At 37.4% G+C, this 15,537-nt stretch overlaps 2 protein-coding genes across 3 annotated transcripts; one reads left to right on the top strand and one right to left on the bottom strand.

The window, feature by feature from the left end:
* The first annotated feature begins 2,125 nt into the window (after positions 1 to 2,125).
* On the top strand, positions 2,126 to 6,927 carry LOC106177901 (protein CMSS1). 2 transcript variants are annotated; one of them, XM_013560844.2, is made up of 7 exons: positions 2,126 to 2,275; positions 3,433 to 3,555; positions 4,053 to 4,182; positions 4,900 to 5,065; positions 5,541 to 5,604; positions 5,942 to 6,029; positions 6,292 to 6,927. In XM_013560844.2, exons 1-7 carry the CDS (start codon positions 2,237 to 2,239, stop codon positions 6,462 to 6,464), a joined length of 783 nt encoding a protein of 260 aa, XP_013416298.2. In that variant the 5' UTR covers positions 2,126 to 2,236; the 3' UTR covers positions 6,465 to 6,927. The 2 variants fall into 2 exon arrangements, with proteins under 2 accessions (XP_013416298.2, XP_013416299.2); XM_013560845.2 differs by lacking the exon at positions 3,433 to 3,555 and having other exon boundaries at positions 2,137 to 2,275.
* Positions 6,928 to 6,971: 44 nt separating this feature from the next.
* LOC106177910 (coadhesin) lies at positions 6,972 to 15,374 on the bottom strand. The gene is made up of 8 exons (XM_013560855.3): positions 14,637 to 15,374; positions 14,302 to 14,344; positions 11,741 to 11,818; positions 10,782 to 11,375; positions 9,355 to 10,392; positions 8,945 to 9,121; positions 8,218 to 8,814; positions 6,972 to 7,512 (listed from the first exon to the last, which is right to left on the bottom strand). The coding sequence occupies exons 1-8, from the start codon at positions 14,682 to 14,684 to the stop codon at positions 7,502 to 7,504; spliced, it is 2,586 nt and encodes an 861-aa protein (XP_013416309.2). The 5' UTR covers positions 14,685 to 15,374; the 3' UTR covers positions 6,972 to 7,501.
* Positions 15,375 to 15,537: the final 163 nt, after the last annotated feature.

Here is a 15,537-nt window from a genome sequence, read left to right as displayed (position 1 = left end):
TCAATAAACACATTGTAAACAACACATAGAAATCTAATAAAGTCCATTTTACCACCAAAACGGTGGTTATCCCAAGTATTCTGATATCTGTGCTTGACACTTGACCACGTGGGCCTGCATAGATGCCTACTCTCCGTAATAATCTCTTTAAAAAAAGCCGAGAAAAACATAAAATCGACTATCTTCGAATATCGGAACGGATTCATTAACGATAGGTTAGTATGGGAGCATTGTCGTTTACCCCAGGAAAATCCGTTTCTGGCACTTTTCCCGTCAAAAATGAAGAGTAATTGTTGTCCTTTTGACTTCATCACTTCAGGCCAGAGTTTTTATTCTTCCGAGTTTAAATCAGTCAGTTTGTTACGACAGTCTCTCTCTTTATTTTGACAAAACAATTTTCACTGCCAGAGATATTGAAGAAAATAAACCCCCGAGTTTTATTATTTATCTCCGTTTTTGAAGAGTTGAATATTTTGCAATTCTTTTGCCGGGCATACTAGTAGGCCTACTTAGCTCTTGCGAAGTTATATATCATGTAAGGCTTGATGCAGTGCAATGTCTGTTTTATCTATCTTGTATGGATTTTAACCCGGTGTAACGTGACAGAGAGTCCCCCATATTAGAGTTCCCATTCATTTGTACAGGTAAGTCTCACCCTAGATTTTGACCCACTTAGGTCAGGCTAACCCTAACCATTATAACTAAATGAAAGGCGGACTTTATGTTACACTGACCCTCAGTTTCGTTACACCGTACAGGTGTCTGATGGCAGGTCACGTCCAGTGTGACGTCAGGTCGGGACAACTCTAGTTAGGAGCTAGCTGCTCGTCCTGACACCATGGTCAACTGCAACAAAGCCGCCAGCGTGAAACTCAAACATTTATTTTAAGTACATCTCAATTAGCTTTAAACGGGTCAGTGGTCTTATGTTTCATTCTACAGTGCCATTATATGTACTTTCCTCGTCTCTGTGTACATCTTTAATAGGGGCCTAATGTAACAATTTAAGTGTAAGTGAGAGAGTTTGGGAAATACTCTTTAAAAATATGATAATATTTTGTAGGCTATAAACGTTTGCCGTGTTTCAAATTTTAAGCTTAATTTTTAAGCTTACAGTAAGTGATCTGGGAGCAGGTGTTTTCTGACCATTTCAAAACAAAATAGACACCTTGGTAATTTTAAAGAAAGTTGATAAATTATAATATGCTATGATATTTATCATCTAATTTAGCCAGCTTGAAGGGAAGAAGTTTCTGAAAGCGAGAATAGCCCACCAATCAATCAATTAATTAATCGATCGATCATTTAATTGATTAATAGATGTTCTAAAATGCCCCAGAGTCATATATGTTGTATACATACATGTATTCTTTAAAACTTATCTTTTTCAATCCAGATCTTAAAAACGATAAGACCCCTCAAATAGATCTGAAAAGTAAGCCTACATGTACCCAATATCACTATTCTCTTCTTAAAAAAGTGCACATGATTGTCATTGACTGGCCAGTTATAAGGAACTAAATCCTTTTGTTGAAAATGGTATAAAGCATTGAATCAAATGAGTCGTGAGCCGCAGAAAATTTTCGGGGAAAATTCAGTTTGGCTGGAAAATACTAAAATATACGCTTGGATAAAACCGTAAAATTTCTTTCGACTAGAACCATCAACCGGTTTTGCAAGAATAAGAAAAGCAATCAGATTAAATTACCTTAAACTGATGTGATGAGAAATGTTGTATACCCGATGGATGCAGCATTATCAGTGAAATGATAATTTGAGACACATGACCTCTCTAGTCTACCCTAATAAACATGTAACTGCAGCAATGACATCCGTGATTCAGTTAAGTAAAAAAATAATAAAAAAAATAAAGAAATAATTATAAAAAATCATGGCAAGTTGTTGTAGACTACTGCAGTAGTGTGTAGGCCTATCACGTGTACCATTATCAGAAAGGCAATAAAAAAAGAAAACCATGGCACTTAAGTCGTTGTGTACATCACAGGTACACGAATTTATAAAAGAAATTTTGGAGCCTTCAATTTCTTCTGTATAGTAAGTATATCATTCTGCTCTTATAAATGTGATAGCTGAACAGGCGAGGGCTCAACAACCACAATGCTCATATTTCTAACCTCCTAAATGATAAGAGTAATCCTTCGTACACGAGATCAGGAGCGAACGACATACACGTGGGTTTCTGTCTGTCTCTGCCCCAGAAGGCTGATTTCAAATAATGGTCGATAGCTTAGATGATGAGTGGTGGATAGAGAAGGTAAATTCCAGTAATTACTTTCATTACTTTAGTTTAGGTCGTTGAGATTATTTGACAATGATGTGAGGATAAGTATCTGACTTACTTGAGTTTTTTCTTTTAAATCATATTTGACCATTGCCTAAGTCACGGTACGTGTACTTAGTGCAGGTAAAAACGTAGATCTATCCAGCTTATAAGACCGAAAATCTGAACGGAATTGTGTCAGAAAGATCGGCCACACTGTCCTATATAGTGCACAGCACAGCTCCTGCACCCCAGCTCTTGTGTTTGCATTCGGAATTTTTCTGAAAGAAGACCAGGCACAAGTAGTGCATGTAGAGAACATAAAGAAACCAAAAATAACACTTTCACCCCCACAAGAGCTTTTATGATGTCACCAGAAAAAAATCATACTTTTTCTGAAGACAAACCATGGTAATAATTTTATAAGTTTTATATATACCCATTTTTAAGCCTGATTTGGGGTAAAACAAAAAACATACATTAGCACTCCTATTTACGTATCTGTATGCTTTGCTAGTTAACACATGAAAACGAAGCCTTCATAAAGTGTAAAATGATGACCAGTTTGCATGTCAACTCCCATCAAGAACAAATATGCATCTTGCCCCCCCAGATTTTGTCTGTTAGCAGAATACATATCAGAAACTGTAAATATGAATGGTAATGCATGAATTTCATGCCAGACTTTGGGTAACAGAACACATAACCTCAAAGACATTTTATACAGGATTTACTCACCAAAAAAGGAATTTTTCTCAGAAAAAAGACAATTTTCTCCAACTCGGGAATCATTGATCAACCTGTTAAGCACTTGGACTCTGTTTCATTCCATTTTTATATACAGACACTGTAAGTGTGTGTATATATTTTGATTGGTCTGTCTGTTCGTACATTGCTGTCGCTGTCCAACACATGACATTTGCCAAATAACTTAATTCTAAACCATATTTTTTGTTTTATTTGAAATTTACTGAGTGGCTTTGTTTGGTAAAGAAGCAGGTTGGTTTTCGAAAATCAGCATGATTATTATACATTTACGCTAATTATTCTGTTTTTTTTTTTTTTTTTTTGCACAGTTTTGGAATTGAGTCACTTGCTAGTTTTTTAGAGTCCATGTTACCTGTAGTGCTTAACAAACTTGGCTTTTTTAGGGTGAAGTTGAAGAGGAAAAAGAAGACATATCTCTTCCACTAGAAAAGAAAAGAAAATTTGAGGGATGTGATAGTGAAATTGACACTCCACAAAATAAAAAGTCAAAAAGAAAAAACAAGAAAGTGAGTGTTTGCGCTTCAGTCTAATTTCCACATGAAAATTGAAAATATGATGAACACAGTTATACACAGAATACAGCTGCATACTTCATTTGTAGTAAAGCAATGTGAATACTAATGGATAGAATGGAGGTTAGGAGGATGGGGATGGACTGGAAGGGGATACAAGAATATTTTTGCAAGAAAGTAATATTTTGAAGGAACCTGCCTATTAAAACATTTGAAACTTGAAATACTCCAACAATCACAAAACCCTTTTATGTAGTCAATTAAACTAAAACTTTTATCATAAATTCTCGAAAGCCATATCTGAAAACTTTAGATCATTACCAGTGACCTTTATCATTGCTAAATGGCTCTGTTTGATCTTATCATCAATCTTTTTTATTTTGCAATTTTTCATTTATATGCTTTGTATTATGTAACTGTCATCTGTTTTTTACACTGATGTAGCTTTTTGGCACAAGAAATATTATTTATTCATTATGTTTTGATAACAGAAAACCCTGAGTCAAGTCCTTGCTGAGCAGAAGCCTGAAGCAGTAACATGTTCAGACTTTATAGATTCAGTTCAGAAACATTTTCAAGACAAATTATCAGCAGTGGAAATGGATGAAGTGCAGCTTGATGGTGAGGAATATTTTTCTCTGAATTTTTGTCTCAGTACAAACATATTTGAATACATATAATTGTTATAAGCAAAAGTTGAACTTCTTGTTTTAAATTGGTGGTGATTTTTAGAGAAAACTTTCACACACTCTAATTCTCTAGTATATTATGTATCAGCTGTTGTTTCTACAAAATTCAAATTGTGGTTAGTCTTGTTATGTTTGTTCTGGTTGTTCTTTTTTTAAAACAATGACTTTGAGAAAAGCAGAAGAGAAATTGCACCTTGATGATCATGTTGTTCAGGCATGCTTTAGAATGCTTTTAGCTGAAAAAAAGAGACCCTCTAGTTGTGATGACTGTTGTACTACCAAACAAAGAATAACTGACATAAAAAATCTTAAATTTATCACACGTTTCCAAATTCAAATAAATTATATTTTTAATTTTGTTAATTTATTCAAACACACAACAGTTTTGACCTATTAATAATAAATTCTATTCTATAACAGCATTACTTAGACTACAATAACAATTTTAAAAGTACATATAGATATAGTAAAATATAAAATAGACATTTTCTCCATTGGGTACACAATATGTATAAAATATGTTATTTGTAATCAAAGAATAAATTGAAAAAACAGTAAGCCTAGCCTTGTCTTTTGTAAGAGACATATGCCTACTTGTTGCCATAGACAGTTTCTGATCAATGAACCTATTTTTTTTTCCTTATTCTAGACAGTCATTTTATGAAATGTGCATCCTTGAACTGCCAGGTGGCTGACTATATGAGACAGGTTCTCCCCAAGTGGAAGCGTTTGGTGAAAGTCCAGAAGCAGGAGAATGGAGCACCTCTAGTGCTGGTTATTTGTAGTGCTGCATCCAGGGCAGTTCACCTCAACAGGTCAGTTAACTTTACCGCGGCAAAACTACTCTTTCATCCAGTTAATCAAATCAGGCAGGAAAGCTCAGGGCAGAAGCACTCGATTTAACATGTTTGTTTATTTTTGTGTTTCACTTAAAGGATAGCAGATCTGAAAGGTGGCCTTTGATTTTTTTTTTCTCCACAAAGTAGTTGTATAATGGGATTGCTATTAAAACATCCCATCTATTACCTGTGATGAATTATTGCATGGAATAAAAAGAAGTTATTTATATGAATATGTCTAATTAGAAAAAATAGATAATTTTTTCTTACTTAAAACATCCCATCTATTACCTGTGATGAATTATTGCATGGAATAAAAAAAGGTTATATATATGAATATGTCTAATTAGAAAAAATAGATAATTTTTACTTTTTTTACAATTTTAGATAAAATTTCAGACCAATTCGATTATAATGGTGTTCAGTTGTTTCTCCATTATGTCAATTACAGAGAAATACAGAAAACATTCAAAGAAAAGTGTAAAGTGGCTAAACTATTTGCCAAGCACATGAAGGTAAATTGCTTGCTGACATTACTGATTAGAATTAATTTATGAATATTTATTAGGTTGTCCCAAGTTATGTGATGGTAGCACAAATGTCTGTAGAATGGGTGTGGTAAGACCTGGTTTAGCTTAAACAGTCTCACTAACATCACCAGGACTCGAGTGACCCCATTTTAAATCCCATGAGAAGCAGTATGGTCATTTGGCAACATTATGTAAAACCATTTATAAATATGAATTATGTTATGGATATGATTTAAGAGGCTTGGAAAAATTGATCTCCATTAAGATGAAGGGCCGTTATGAAAATATGTATGTAAAAATGGGTTTTGTTTTGAAAATGCAGATAGAAGAACAGAAGAAGTACTTGGACAATACAGTGATCCAGATGGGAGTAGGTACACCTCACAGAATAAATGCCCTTATTGAGGAAGGTAAGGTGCATTTCAACTATTAAGTACATGATGTTAATATTTTCAGTGATTTATAGCAGGCTTTAAGTTTAAAGATTTTTCTGGTTCTTCAATATTAAATAACCTGATTATAAATTGACATAGCTGTTACACTTGGTACTCATTCAAGTTGACATGAACAAGTCCTCCCTTGAACCAAAAATAAAAACTATGATTTGATGTGAATGATATGGTTAGCTAGCAAAGCCAGAATTAAATTGACTGCACATTTGATTTGTTTTAGGTGCTCTAAAAGTTGACCAGATTCAACACATAATTCTTGACTGGATGTGGCGAGACCAGAGGTTGCGGCAAATGATATCTATACCAGAAATCAAAGAGGAACTTTTAGAACTCTTCAAGAAGCACCTTTTTAAGCTTGTTAGACAGAAGAATGTTACAATAGGCCTTGTATGATGTGTTTGAGCGTATTTAATTTTTATTTCTTTTTGTCATCTGGATTTCAGTGCTGTGTGTGTGTGTGTGTGAGAGAGAGAGAGAGAGGGAGATTGTGTCTTGTTAATATAAAACTGATGGGGTTCTACATGTTTATTTACAAAAGAAACAAACGTTAGTATTATTATATTATATCTGCTAAGTGGCATGAATTTTAAGGGTATTTCTTTGAAAATGTTTACAAGTTCTTTATGGTTGCAGTTTCCCGATTTATTGGTAGGGATTAAAAGCATTTAAGCAAGTTAAACCATTTTGATTGTTCTCACATTTATTCACATATGAAATATCACAGTATATTTGAACAAGGCAAACTGCTTTCCAAGAGTACATAAAAATATATGAATGAGTTACATGCAAGCTGCATATGTACATATGAAATGTATAAATACAAAGAATATATGCGTAATAAATTAATCTTAAGAGATGTCTTCTTTGGCTGATCGCTTTTCCCAGTTATATCCGTCACAGTTTTTATTTTTTTGATAGGCAATTCCCTAAGAAATAGATAGTAATTGTATCTAGACAGGAAACCTGGGCGTTATGACGGTTGATAACGCTGTTTTATAACCATTCACTCCGATGACAAGCATCCTGAAGTTTTGAAATAAGTGAAATTTCTGGAATTGTTAATACACTAATTTAAAGTGAAACCCTAAAGGATATGGGTACTAATAGTTCGTATAACTTTTTTTAGAACTGATAAACCCCCAAAACATCCCAGATATTTTGAATTCAATTTTAAATTAATTCAAATTCACTTCATTGAAGAAAAGTCTAAAAATTCTCCCTTCCAATTTCGTTTTTGAAAATATCCCAGAAGTGAAATCGAATGAAGTCGAGCGAAAAACGAGATGAGACGCTCCACACTGATCCGCGGGCAGACTTTGTGCATAGACGTTCCTGAGACTCACTGACGCGGACAAAAAGTGGAAATATTCCTTGGTATTCCTGGGTGAAAAGCACCAGTAAACGTAGCACCACGCAGATCTTAATCTGTGCTATCGGGTACCTGAAAATAAAATGTTTTATGATGAAGAAAATACGTTATCTACGATTTTCATATATCCATATTGTGAAAAAAAAGCTGCGCGAACCTTCCATTTACAAAAAAAATCCAGCATTTGGTCTTGTGCAATCAAGAGTACCAGAATAACTTATTACGCTACAGACAAGGGAGGAAGATCGCAACTGACAATTAGTGTTTGACTGGTGCCGCGTTCACTAATGATCGTCTGCAGACTGAAATTTAAACATCCAAGTTTTGACTCTAGTGATTGTAGAACTCGTTTTCAAGAAGAAACGGGATAATATGAAGTGCGATGAATTCATAAATTTAAGGTTGACAGTGGCATTACCAATCAAAGGTGGGTGTTAAATTACTTTTGAACAATAGGTCGCGCCCGGTGGCTCAATCATATAGGCCTGATGACAATTTTTGAATCAATTTTAAACCGTCTCTAAAACTTAATAGGAGTGGGAATAAATAGTCTAAAGAATATCTTGATTTCATGAGGAATTGCGCCTTCGCTACCCATGCAAATGGAATGTGAAATTGCTGTTACGTCGTTGAAAAGGTTACGACGAAATTACTTTCCTGTTATAGCAATACACGTTTATACCTCCTCCACCCCCCCCCCCAAAAAAAAAAAAAAAAAAAAAAGAAAGAGAAAAAGAAAAAAGAAAACGTTCACACTTATTTCCTGTGCATCCTTACCTTCACATGCTTTTTCTGCAACCATTTCTTTAATCTGTGCTAACGAATTGTAGTCAATCGCACGGAATACGTGGCTGTGGACGGGAGAGGTAGCTATGCTGTAGAGTTCCCTAAAGTTCACTTGGCCACCTATTCCCAACGCGAGGACAATGGGCGGGGACGAAGTGAATTTTTTTAACTTTGCCGCAGCCTCAGAGGTCTTTTCCGGGTAATATGACTGGCCATCAGAAATTACAATCACAACTTTCTTGGCGTCGGCTCTGGCACCAAACTGAGGTTTCAGAAAACGTCCTGTCATTACTTTTTCTAGAGCTTTGTCTGTTCGTGTACCTCCTCCCATTTGTTGCACGGCTAACATGTGACGGAGAAGATAGTCTTTCTTGCTGTATGTGTTCAGGTAAAATTGATCACGGGGGCGGTCGCTGAAAAGCATGAGAGCAACTTGGGTTTTATCTTTCCCGATGTTAAATTCAGCTACCACGTCGCGCAGAAAAATCCTTAACTTCTTGAAATCTTCTGGCCAAATACTTGAAGATGCGTCAACCACAAATACTATGTCGGCAGGATTTTCTCCGCATTTCACCAGTTCGGGTTTGGCTGAAGAAAAAAAAATCGAAGAAAATTACTTGGGTAATTCAACTTGTCTCTATATTTTGAACTATCAACATATATAGTTCTTTAGACTAAAAGCAATCATCAAGCCTAAACATAACTATATAGGACTTACATTCGTCTGCACAGGCTTTTTTGTTGCATTCTTGAGATTGCTCCCTATCCCCTTGGCATTCTTGTCCCCCGTGTGCCGGTGCTGGGTTGTCACATGCTCTCTGTCGTGTCTGTTTACCGCCTCCACATGGAACAGAACACTTTGTCCAACCAGACCAGTCGCCCCAATTACCAGCAACTGGAAGATGTAAAGTTACATTAATATTGATAATAAGCGAAAAGAGCCACATTTGTTATTAGCAAGAATCAGCTGTCTGTCTTTTGGAAAATGAATTAAAAAGAATCATTTGCCGGTAAAGGAACTGTTTGAGATTAACATTAGAAAAACGAAATGGCCCTCACTCGCTCTTTTCTACCTAAGATGGTCTCAAGTAAGGTCACCAACAAAGCGCTGTGTGTACATGTACCAACCTGGACACTCCTTGACTTTGCAGCTTTGTTGCATTGTGGTCTCCCCCTGTCCACACGGCAGTCCACCATAAGACGGAGGCATGCACACTCGCATCTTCATCTTTTTACCTTCCCCGCAGGTTGCGCTACATGCTGTCCAAGCACTCCACGATGTCCAGTAACCATCGACTGGACAGAGGTCAGTGTTACACGAGACTGTCTCCTCGTCCGCTCCATTACAATCTTTTCCGCCATGCTGAGGAGGCACGCACTTTCTTTTGCGCGATTTTGTGCCTCCTTCACAGCTTTTCGTACAAGATGACCATGGACTCCACGGCTCCCATTTTCCATTCACTGGACATTTTTGAGTATTACAGGATAGCGTTTCTTTCGAATCGCCTCGGCAGTCTTCTCCGCCGTTGCTTGGTTTTGGTGCTGTGCAGGTGCGAGTCCGTACTGCCAAACCGCCACCGCAACTAACACTGCAATCAGTTTGTTCCCAATCTGACCAACCGCCATTCACGGGACACTCTCGAACTTTGCACGGGACAATATCCTCGTCAAGGCCAACGCAATCTTCCCCTCCTCGTTCCGGAGCAGGTGAATTACAGTAACGAAAACGCCTTTTGAAACCGCTATCACACGAACTGGAACAGCTACTCCACTCCGCCCATGTTGACCAAGCACCGTCCAACGGCATAGAACACGGCTGCAGATTGCATGAGCTTATCTCTTCTTTATCCCCCTTGCACGGCTGCCCGCCATGTTTAGGGGTGGGATCATTGCACATTCGATATCGCGTTTTCGTCCCCCCTTCACATGACTTAGAACACGTGCTCCAAGGACTCCAGTGAGACCAGTTCCCGTCTTCCGGGCAGTTTTGAATATTGCACCCTCTAAAATCTGCTTTAGAGCCATGGCAGTTTTTTCCGAAGTGTGCCGGGGAGGGGTTATTGCACAATCTCATTCTATGTTGAGTACCACCTCCACAAGTGAGTGTGCAGGTGGTCCATGATTCCCAAGTGTTCCATCCGCCATGGATCGGAGGAGGCGTTGTCCCTAAAAAGTATCCAATAATTTTTTTACGTTTTACATATTATCACTTTTACCAATTATAAGAATGCATTTAACTGTTTTTTTACTATGATTATTTTTCATCATGTACTTTTAAATGAATTTTCTTACTTTTAGATGTGAATGAAAACGAAAGATTGTTTTAAAATGGCAAGTTCTAATGGAGGGTAGCGCGGTGCTTCAAAGACAAGTGTTTTTCCAGATTCTGAAGAGCATTTGGGTTTTTTCTAAGATCATATTCTCTAACGCTGAAATAACTAGAGGCGTAAGACGGTAAATGTTGCGTCTTTGAGGACGCCTTATCTTTTTGCGGTCAACGATTCTATTAGCTGGTTGCACACCCCTATGAGCAGTATTTACCAAAATGTGGTTACCTGAAGTTGCTGCTGGATCGTTTAACACGCCACAAGTTTTCCGTGTTAACTCATCTCGGATCTTATAAAGAGCATCATATCCTTTGACCGTGAAGACATTCTCAGGTTTACTGGCAATACGTTTTATTTCCGAGAAATCTGCAAATTCGCCAACTCCAATGGCAAACATTTTAATGCCTGCCTCTTTTGCCGCCTTGGCCGCACTATCCGTCTCGGTGGGTACGGTTGATAAGCCGTCTGTTATGACTATTCCGATCTTTCTCGCGCCTGGCCGCGCTCCATTTCTGGTGGAGAAAACATCACGCCTCATAGTTATCAGCGCATCCCCAGTGTAGGTTTCTCCAGGCCTTTGTCGGATTTTATCGATAGCCTTTACCACATCAGCAGTGGTGTGGTATTCGTTGAGGAAAAACTGTACTTGTGGCTGACTACTGAATATCAAAACAGCGACTTGAATCTTGTTCTTCGAAATACTGAATGAGCTAACTACATCTTTCACAAATTTGAGCTGTTGTGTAAAGTCCACTCTCCATATACTTCTTGAGGAGTCGAGAACAAACACTATGTCTGCAGGAGTCATGCCACAGTCGGTTGCTGAAATTAAAAAGAATAAAATGAAAATATAGATTAATCTAAACATGAAAATTCTCAGACACAAGCCTAAAATTTTCCGTACCGTTTGCTTACGGCCAACCTGGTCGGAGGCCTTCATCAAACTGACGTGAGTATATTAATCTAACAGAAAAACTTAAAAATATGTATTTATTTTTCTCGGATTCTTTCCTTAAAATTTTCTTTCAATTGTTTAGTTTTAGTTTCTGTATAGATATTATGACAGATCGGATTCGATGTGATTCAGATAAATCAAAACTGAACGGAAAATGATGTAAGAAAGAAAACATGTTAATGACGCCTTAGAAGCAAAAAAACGGGAACAATGTATATCCGGCGCAACTAACCTGTGGTGGTGCGTGGTTTGGGCGTTTTTGTCGCTGTCTCTATGGGAATGTCTCCTCTGTATCGCGAGAATTTGGGTCCTGCAGAAAAAAATACACTATATCAGTAACAAGATTAATGTAAACGGGTTCCGTAAAAACATTTTATCAAAGGCTGTAATAATGAGATGCGGGGTCTTTCAGAAAAATTAGGACACAACACAGGTGCCAGTGGCAGCATTAGTACACGGTAACTCCCCCAGCTTGTCATTGATCAACCCAGAGATGGATTTTTTACAATGCAAGTCGCGAACCTTGCCTACAGGTAGCATTAAGTATTTGTGTTGATGAAAGCCTTACTAATGGATTACTACTGGGTGAGAACTTTACAGCCGTTCAATGGTGTTGACCTTGTTGAGGTTTCGCATATATGTTTATCTATTTCTAATGCTCTGTATATCGGTCGTAACACGTGGAGTTGGAGGACACGAACTTGCGCAGAAAAAACATGAGTTTTGGTTAAAAGGATATGTCTGCTCCAGAAATTTGATGCATTCCTTGCGATAGCACGTTCGGTGAGGAAGGTCAGAAAGATACAATGTTTCCAATTCGATGCATGCTCCGCGGGCCAGACAGCGTGTATTCTCTCTCACTTCACAGGCGGTATCTCAGACATAATACCAGCAAGTACGGCCGAGGAGTTCATCGGTAATAAACACCGCTGGCTCTGCTGCATGAAATATTGCGATAATTTTACTTATTATATGATTAATAAAATTGCCAGTTCGTTGCCGGTAGCTTTGAAGTTTTTTTATTCGCACAGTATGTTGGCTAAGGTGAAGGTAATGATAGAAAGAGGTGGAACCAGTAAACGTAGAAAATATTCCATATGACATATTTTCTTGTAAGTAGAAGCAAGCAAACAAAACCCCGGCAGTCAGTTCTGTTGACCCGCTATATTTCCATGCACGTGAGTTATTACAAAATTAAACCACTGGGGCTAAATTTTATTTCGAGGAGTATTCAAAACACGTACTTTTTCTGTTAACATCATTTGCTTTACAGCCTCTGCAGGCTGATAAATAACCAGTCTGGCCGGACGGCCGTCTCAATCCGGCCACTTATATAATGGCTAATTAGGTTCCATATACCTATCGGGGCGAGCTTGAGATACACAAGTAGCTGCTGGGCTAATGTTAACGTAACACGAAAGGCAAATTTGACATATAAAATAATGATCACTGGAGCAAGGTGTGCTTTATTTTTTTATATTTAGGGTATGAACTCCAGGTATATATATTTTTGTACACCTGCATTACCTGAGTGATGGGAATTTGCACCGCGCTTGACTGACTATCATGACTTGCCAACCAACCAAGACATCAAAGGCAAAGGCTTGTGGTTCGAGATAAGAATTGCTCATTTGCTCAGAGTTCTCATTAATGTTGTAAAAACATACTTGACCATAGGAAGCCTGAAAATCCGCTATCCCCGTAAATAACTAAGTTAGCTGTGTATTTTTTTGATAACAAAAACTAAACATAACCGCTGAACGTGTTAGTTCGTGTCCATTTTTTGTTTTGTTTACTGCCAGGAAAACGAATCTTGTACCTTGAGCAGTGAATAGCTGATCACCACCTTGTTCCTTTGATCTCTCGGACACTTGAAGTGTATCTCACCTGCAAGATGTATACATATATCTTTTATCAGTGAGACTTTTTATATACCTCCTGTAGATTGCATTCGTTTTTTTTTTCTTTTTCATTTCCCATCACTTCTTTCCGCCTAAATCGTTATAGCCAATCGTAAAGCTTTGTGTTCAGTGAAGTAATCGTCATTTTAGATGCTTACTAATTAGATTTACCCTTTTACCCAGTTGTTAAACTTTCCTGTCGGACCCTTTCAACTTAATTACTGAAATATTTTGTATAAGACTGAAAATAGTCGAACCAGCTCCACAAACTTTTAAAAGTTTATCCATAAGGTATTGTCTTAAAGTAAATTTCACAAAGACAGCCCGGGGGAAACGTGAACAATTCAGAAGGATATTAATTCCCTGTTAGATGCTCCATTTCAAACAGTGTTTCCTCTTAGTTATATATACATTTTTATTTGTCAAACATGTGCTAATTGGTCAATGTTTGCACTATTCAGGTAAAGAAACATTGGGTCAGACCCAGGAACGGGACAAACTCATGCCTGGTAAATAAAGAAAACTTATTTAATGGCAGCCTACTACACAATTTGACGGACTGATTAGCTTAAAATCCACAAAAAGTTGCCTGAATATGCTTCCTGCAAACAAATCAATTAAGCAACATTTCGATGATAAGAGTTCCGACGCAAGCTGTTAAATCTGCGAATTTTCTCACGAGCACCTGAAAGTTTTTGGAATAGACAGGTATTTATGTTACCGATCAAAGGAATTGATTGTTTATTCAGATCCAAATAACTGTGGCTTTATTTTAATTAATAATGCAAGACACGCCTATTAGAATTAAACTTCGCAGACTTAAAAAAAATGCCCAACAAGAGCTTGCTATCCAAGCACCATTTAAAAGCAATTATATTGGAAGAACACTTACGTTCCGGAACAGCATGGATTTCCCATAACCCAAGTAATACTATCTGAAACAATGAATGATTGGATTTTAAAAGCTGGATATACTTGTCCGTGGTATCCAGTAATCTTTATCTTGCTAATTTAAAGGTGAGAAGGATGGAGGCTAAACAACCTGTTTCCCTCATCATGTATTGCAGTCCTCTTAGCTTAAGTGCGTACTGTATTTATGTGTAAAGAATGCCTCTTTTTTCTACATCACTAAAAAAGTAGCAGTACTGGTTTACACATGACATGAATAAATTACAAAAACTAATGCAATGAAAATTAAGCACTGATGCATAGAATAAAGATACTTACCAATGAAATATATAAAGAAGATATCCTAGAGATTGTGAACCGTTCCATTTTAGATTAAATGGAAGGGTCTGCAGGTATCTGAGGTATCGCTGTCAAAATGTTCTTTTCTGCGGGCAGTCCTTGGGCCATCTCCTGTTTTATAGCTGTCACTGTTAATTACTCACTTTAAGTTTAAACCACAAATGTGACAACTATATCAATTTGATATGGGTCTGAATCCCGAAAAGGAAATTTACATGTAGGAATGGGCCAGCGTGAGGCGTGTAGTACATGAGTCAATACGTCAGCAGGTGGGGGAAAACATGACTTGTACGTGAGGTCACGGCGGCAACTTTTTAGACGCGTTGCTTCTTAACAGACAGGCTTTAAATACATTTACATTCCAGTTTTCTTGCAGTATCCAACTACCACCTGGTGTTTTATCAATGCATGAATAGTCGCCAATAAACGTACCTTTTCGATATGCTTTTCGTTTTGCCTTGGCGTTGTTTTTTTTCTTAATGTAGTCCGGAAGCTTTCCGGTCGGATTGTTGATTATAGTTTGTCATTATATGTTATTGTGTCACACTTTTTAAGTCAATAACTAGGTCAAGCCGCACTGTGATTCATACCTAGACACTATACCTGCGCTGTTTCCTGGGTGCACCGACCTGTGGGAGAGAGAATAGGAAACTACCGGAACAAACACTGCCTGCAATAATGCAGTAATACGTAACAAATATATCTGTGCTATTCCAATGAAAGAACGTGGAAATGACTATGTTATAAAATATTTGAAGTCGCGTTTTTTTTTCTGTCTCACTCAGCAGCGATTCCGAACTTTGTTTTCATTTAATATCTGCGATAATGAAAAGGATATGTATCTTCATTCTAGTCCTTCGTATAGATTTGGGGTAGACCG

The sequence above is a fragment of the Lingula anatina genome, chromosome 1, assembly GCF_051362555.1.
Source record: "Lingula anatina isolate TDL-2025a chromosome 1, LinAna3.0, whole genome shotgun sequence".
Classification (NCBI taxonomy): Eukaryota; Metazoa; Brachiopoda; class Lingulata; order Lingulida; family Lingulidae; genus Lingula; species Lingula anatina.
Note: the sequence above shows the minus strand (reverse complement) of the source record. Positions and strands in the feature narration are given on the sequence as shown.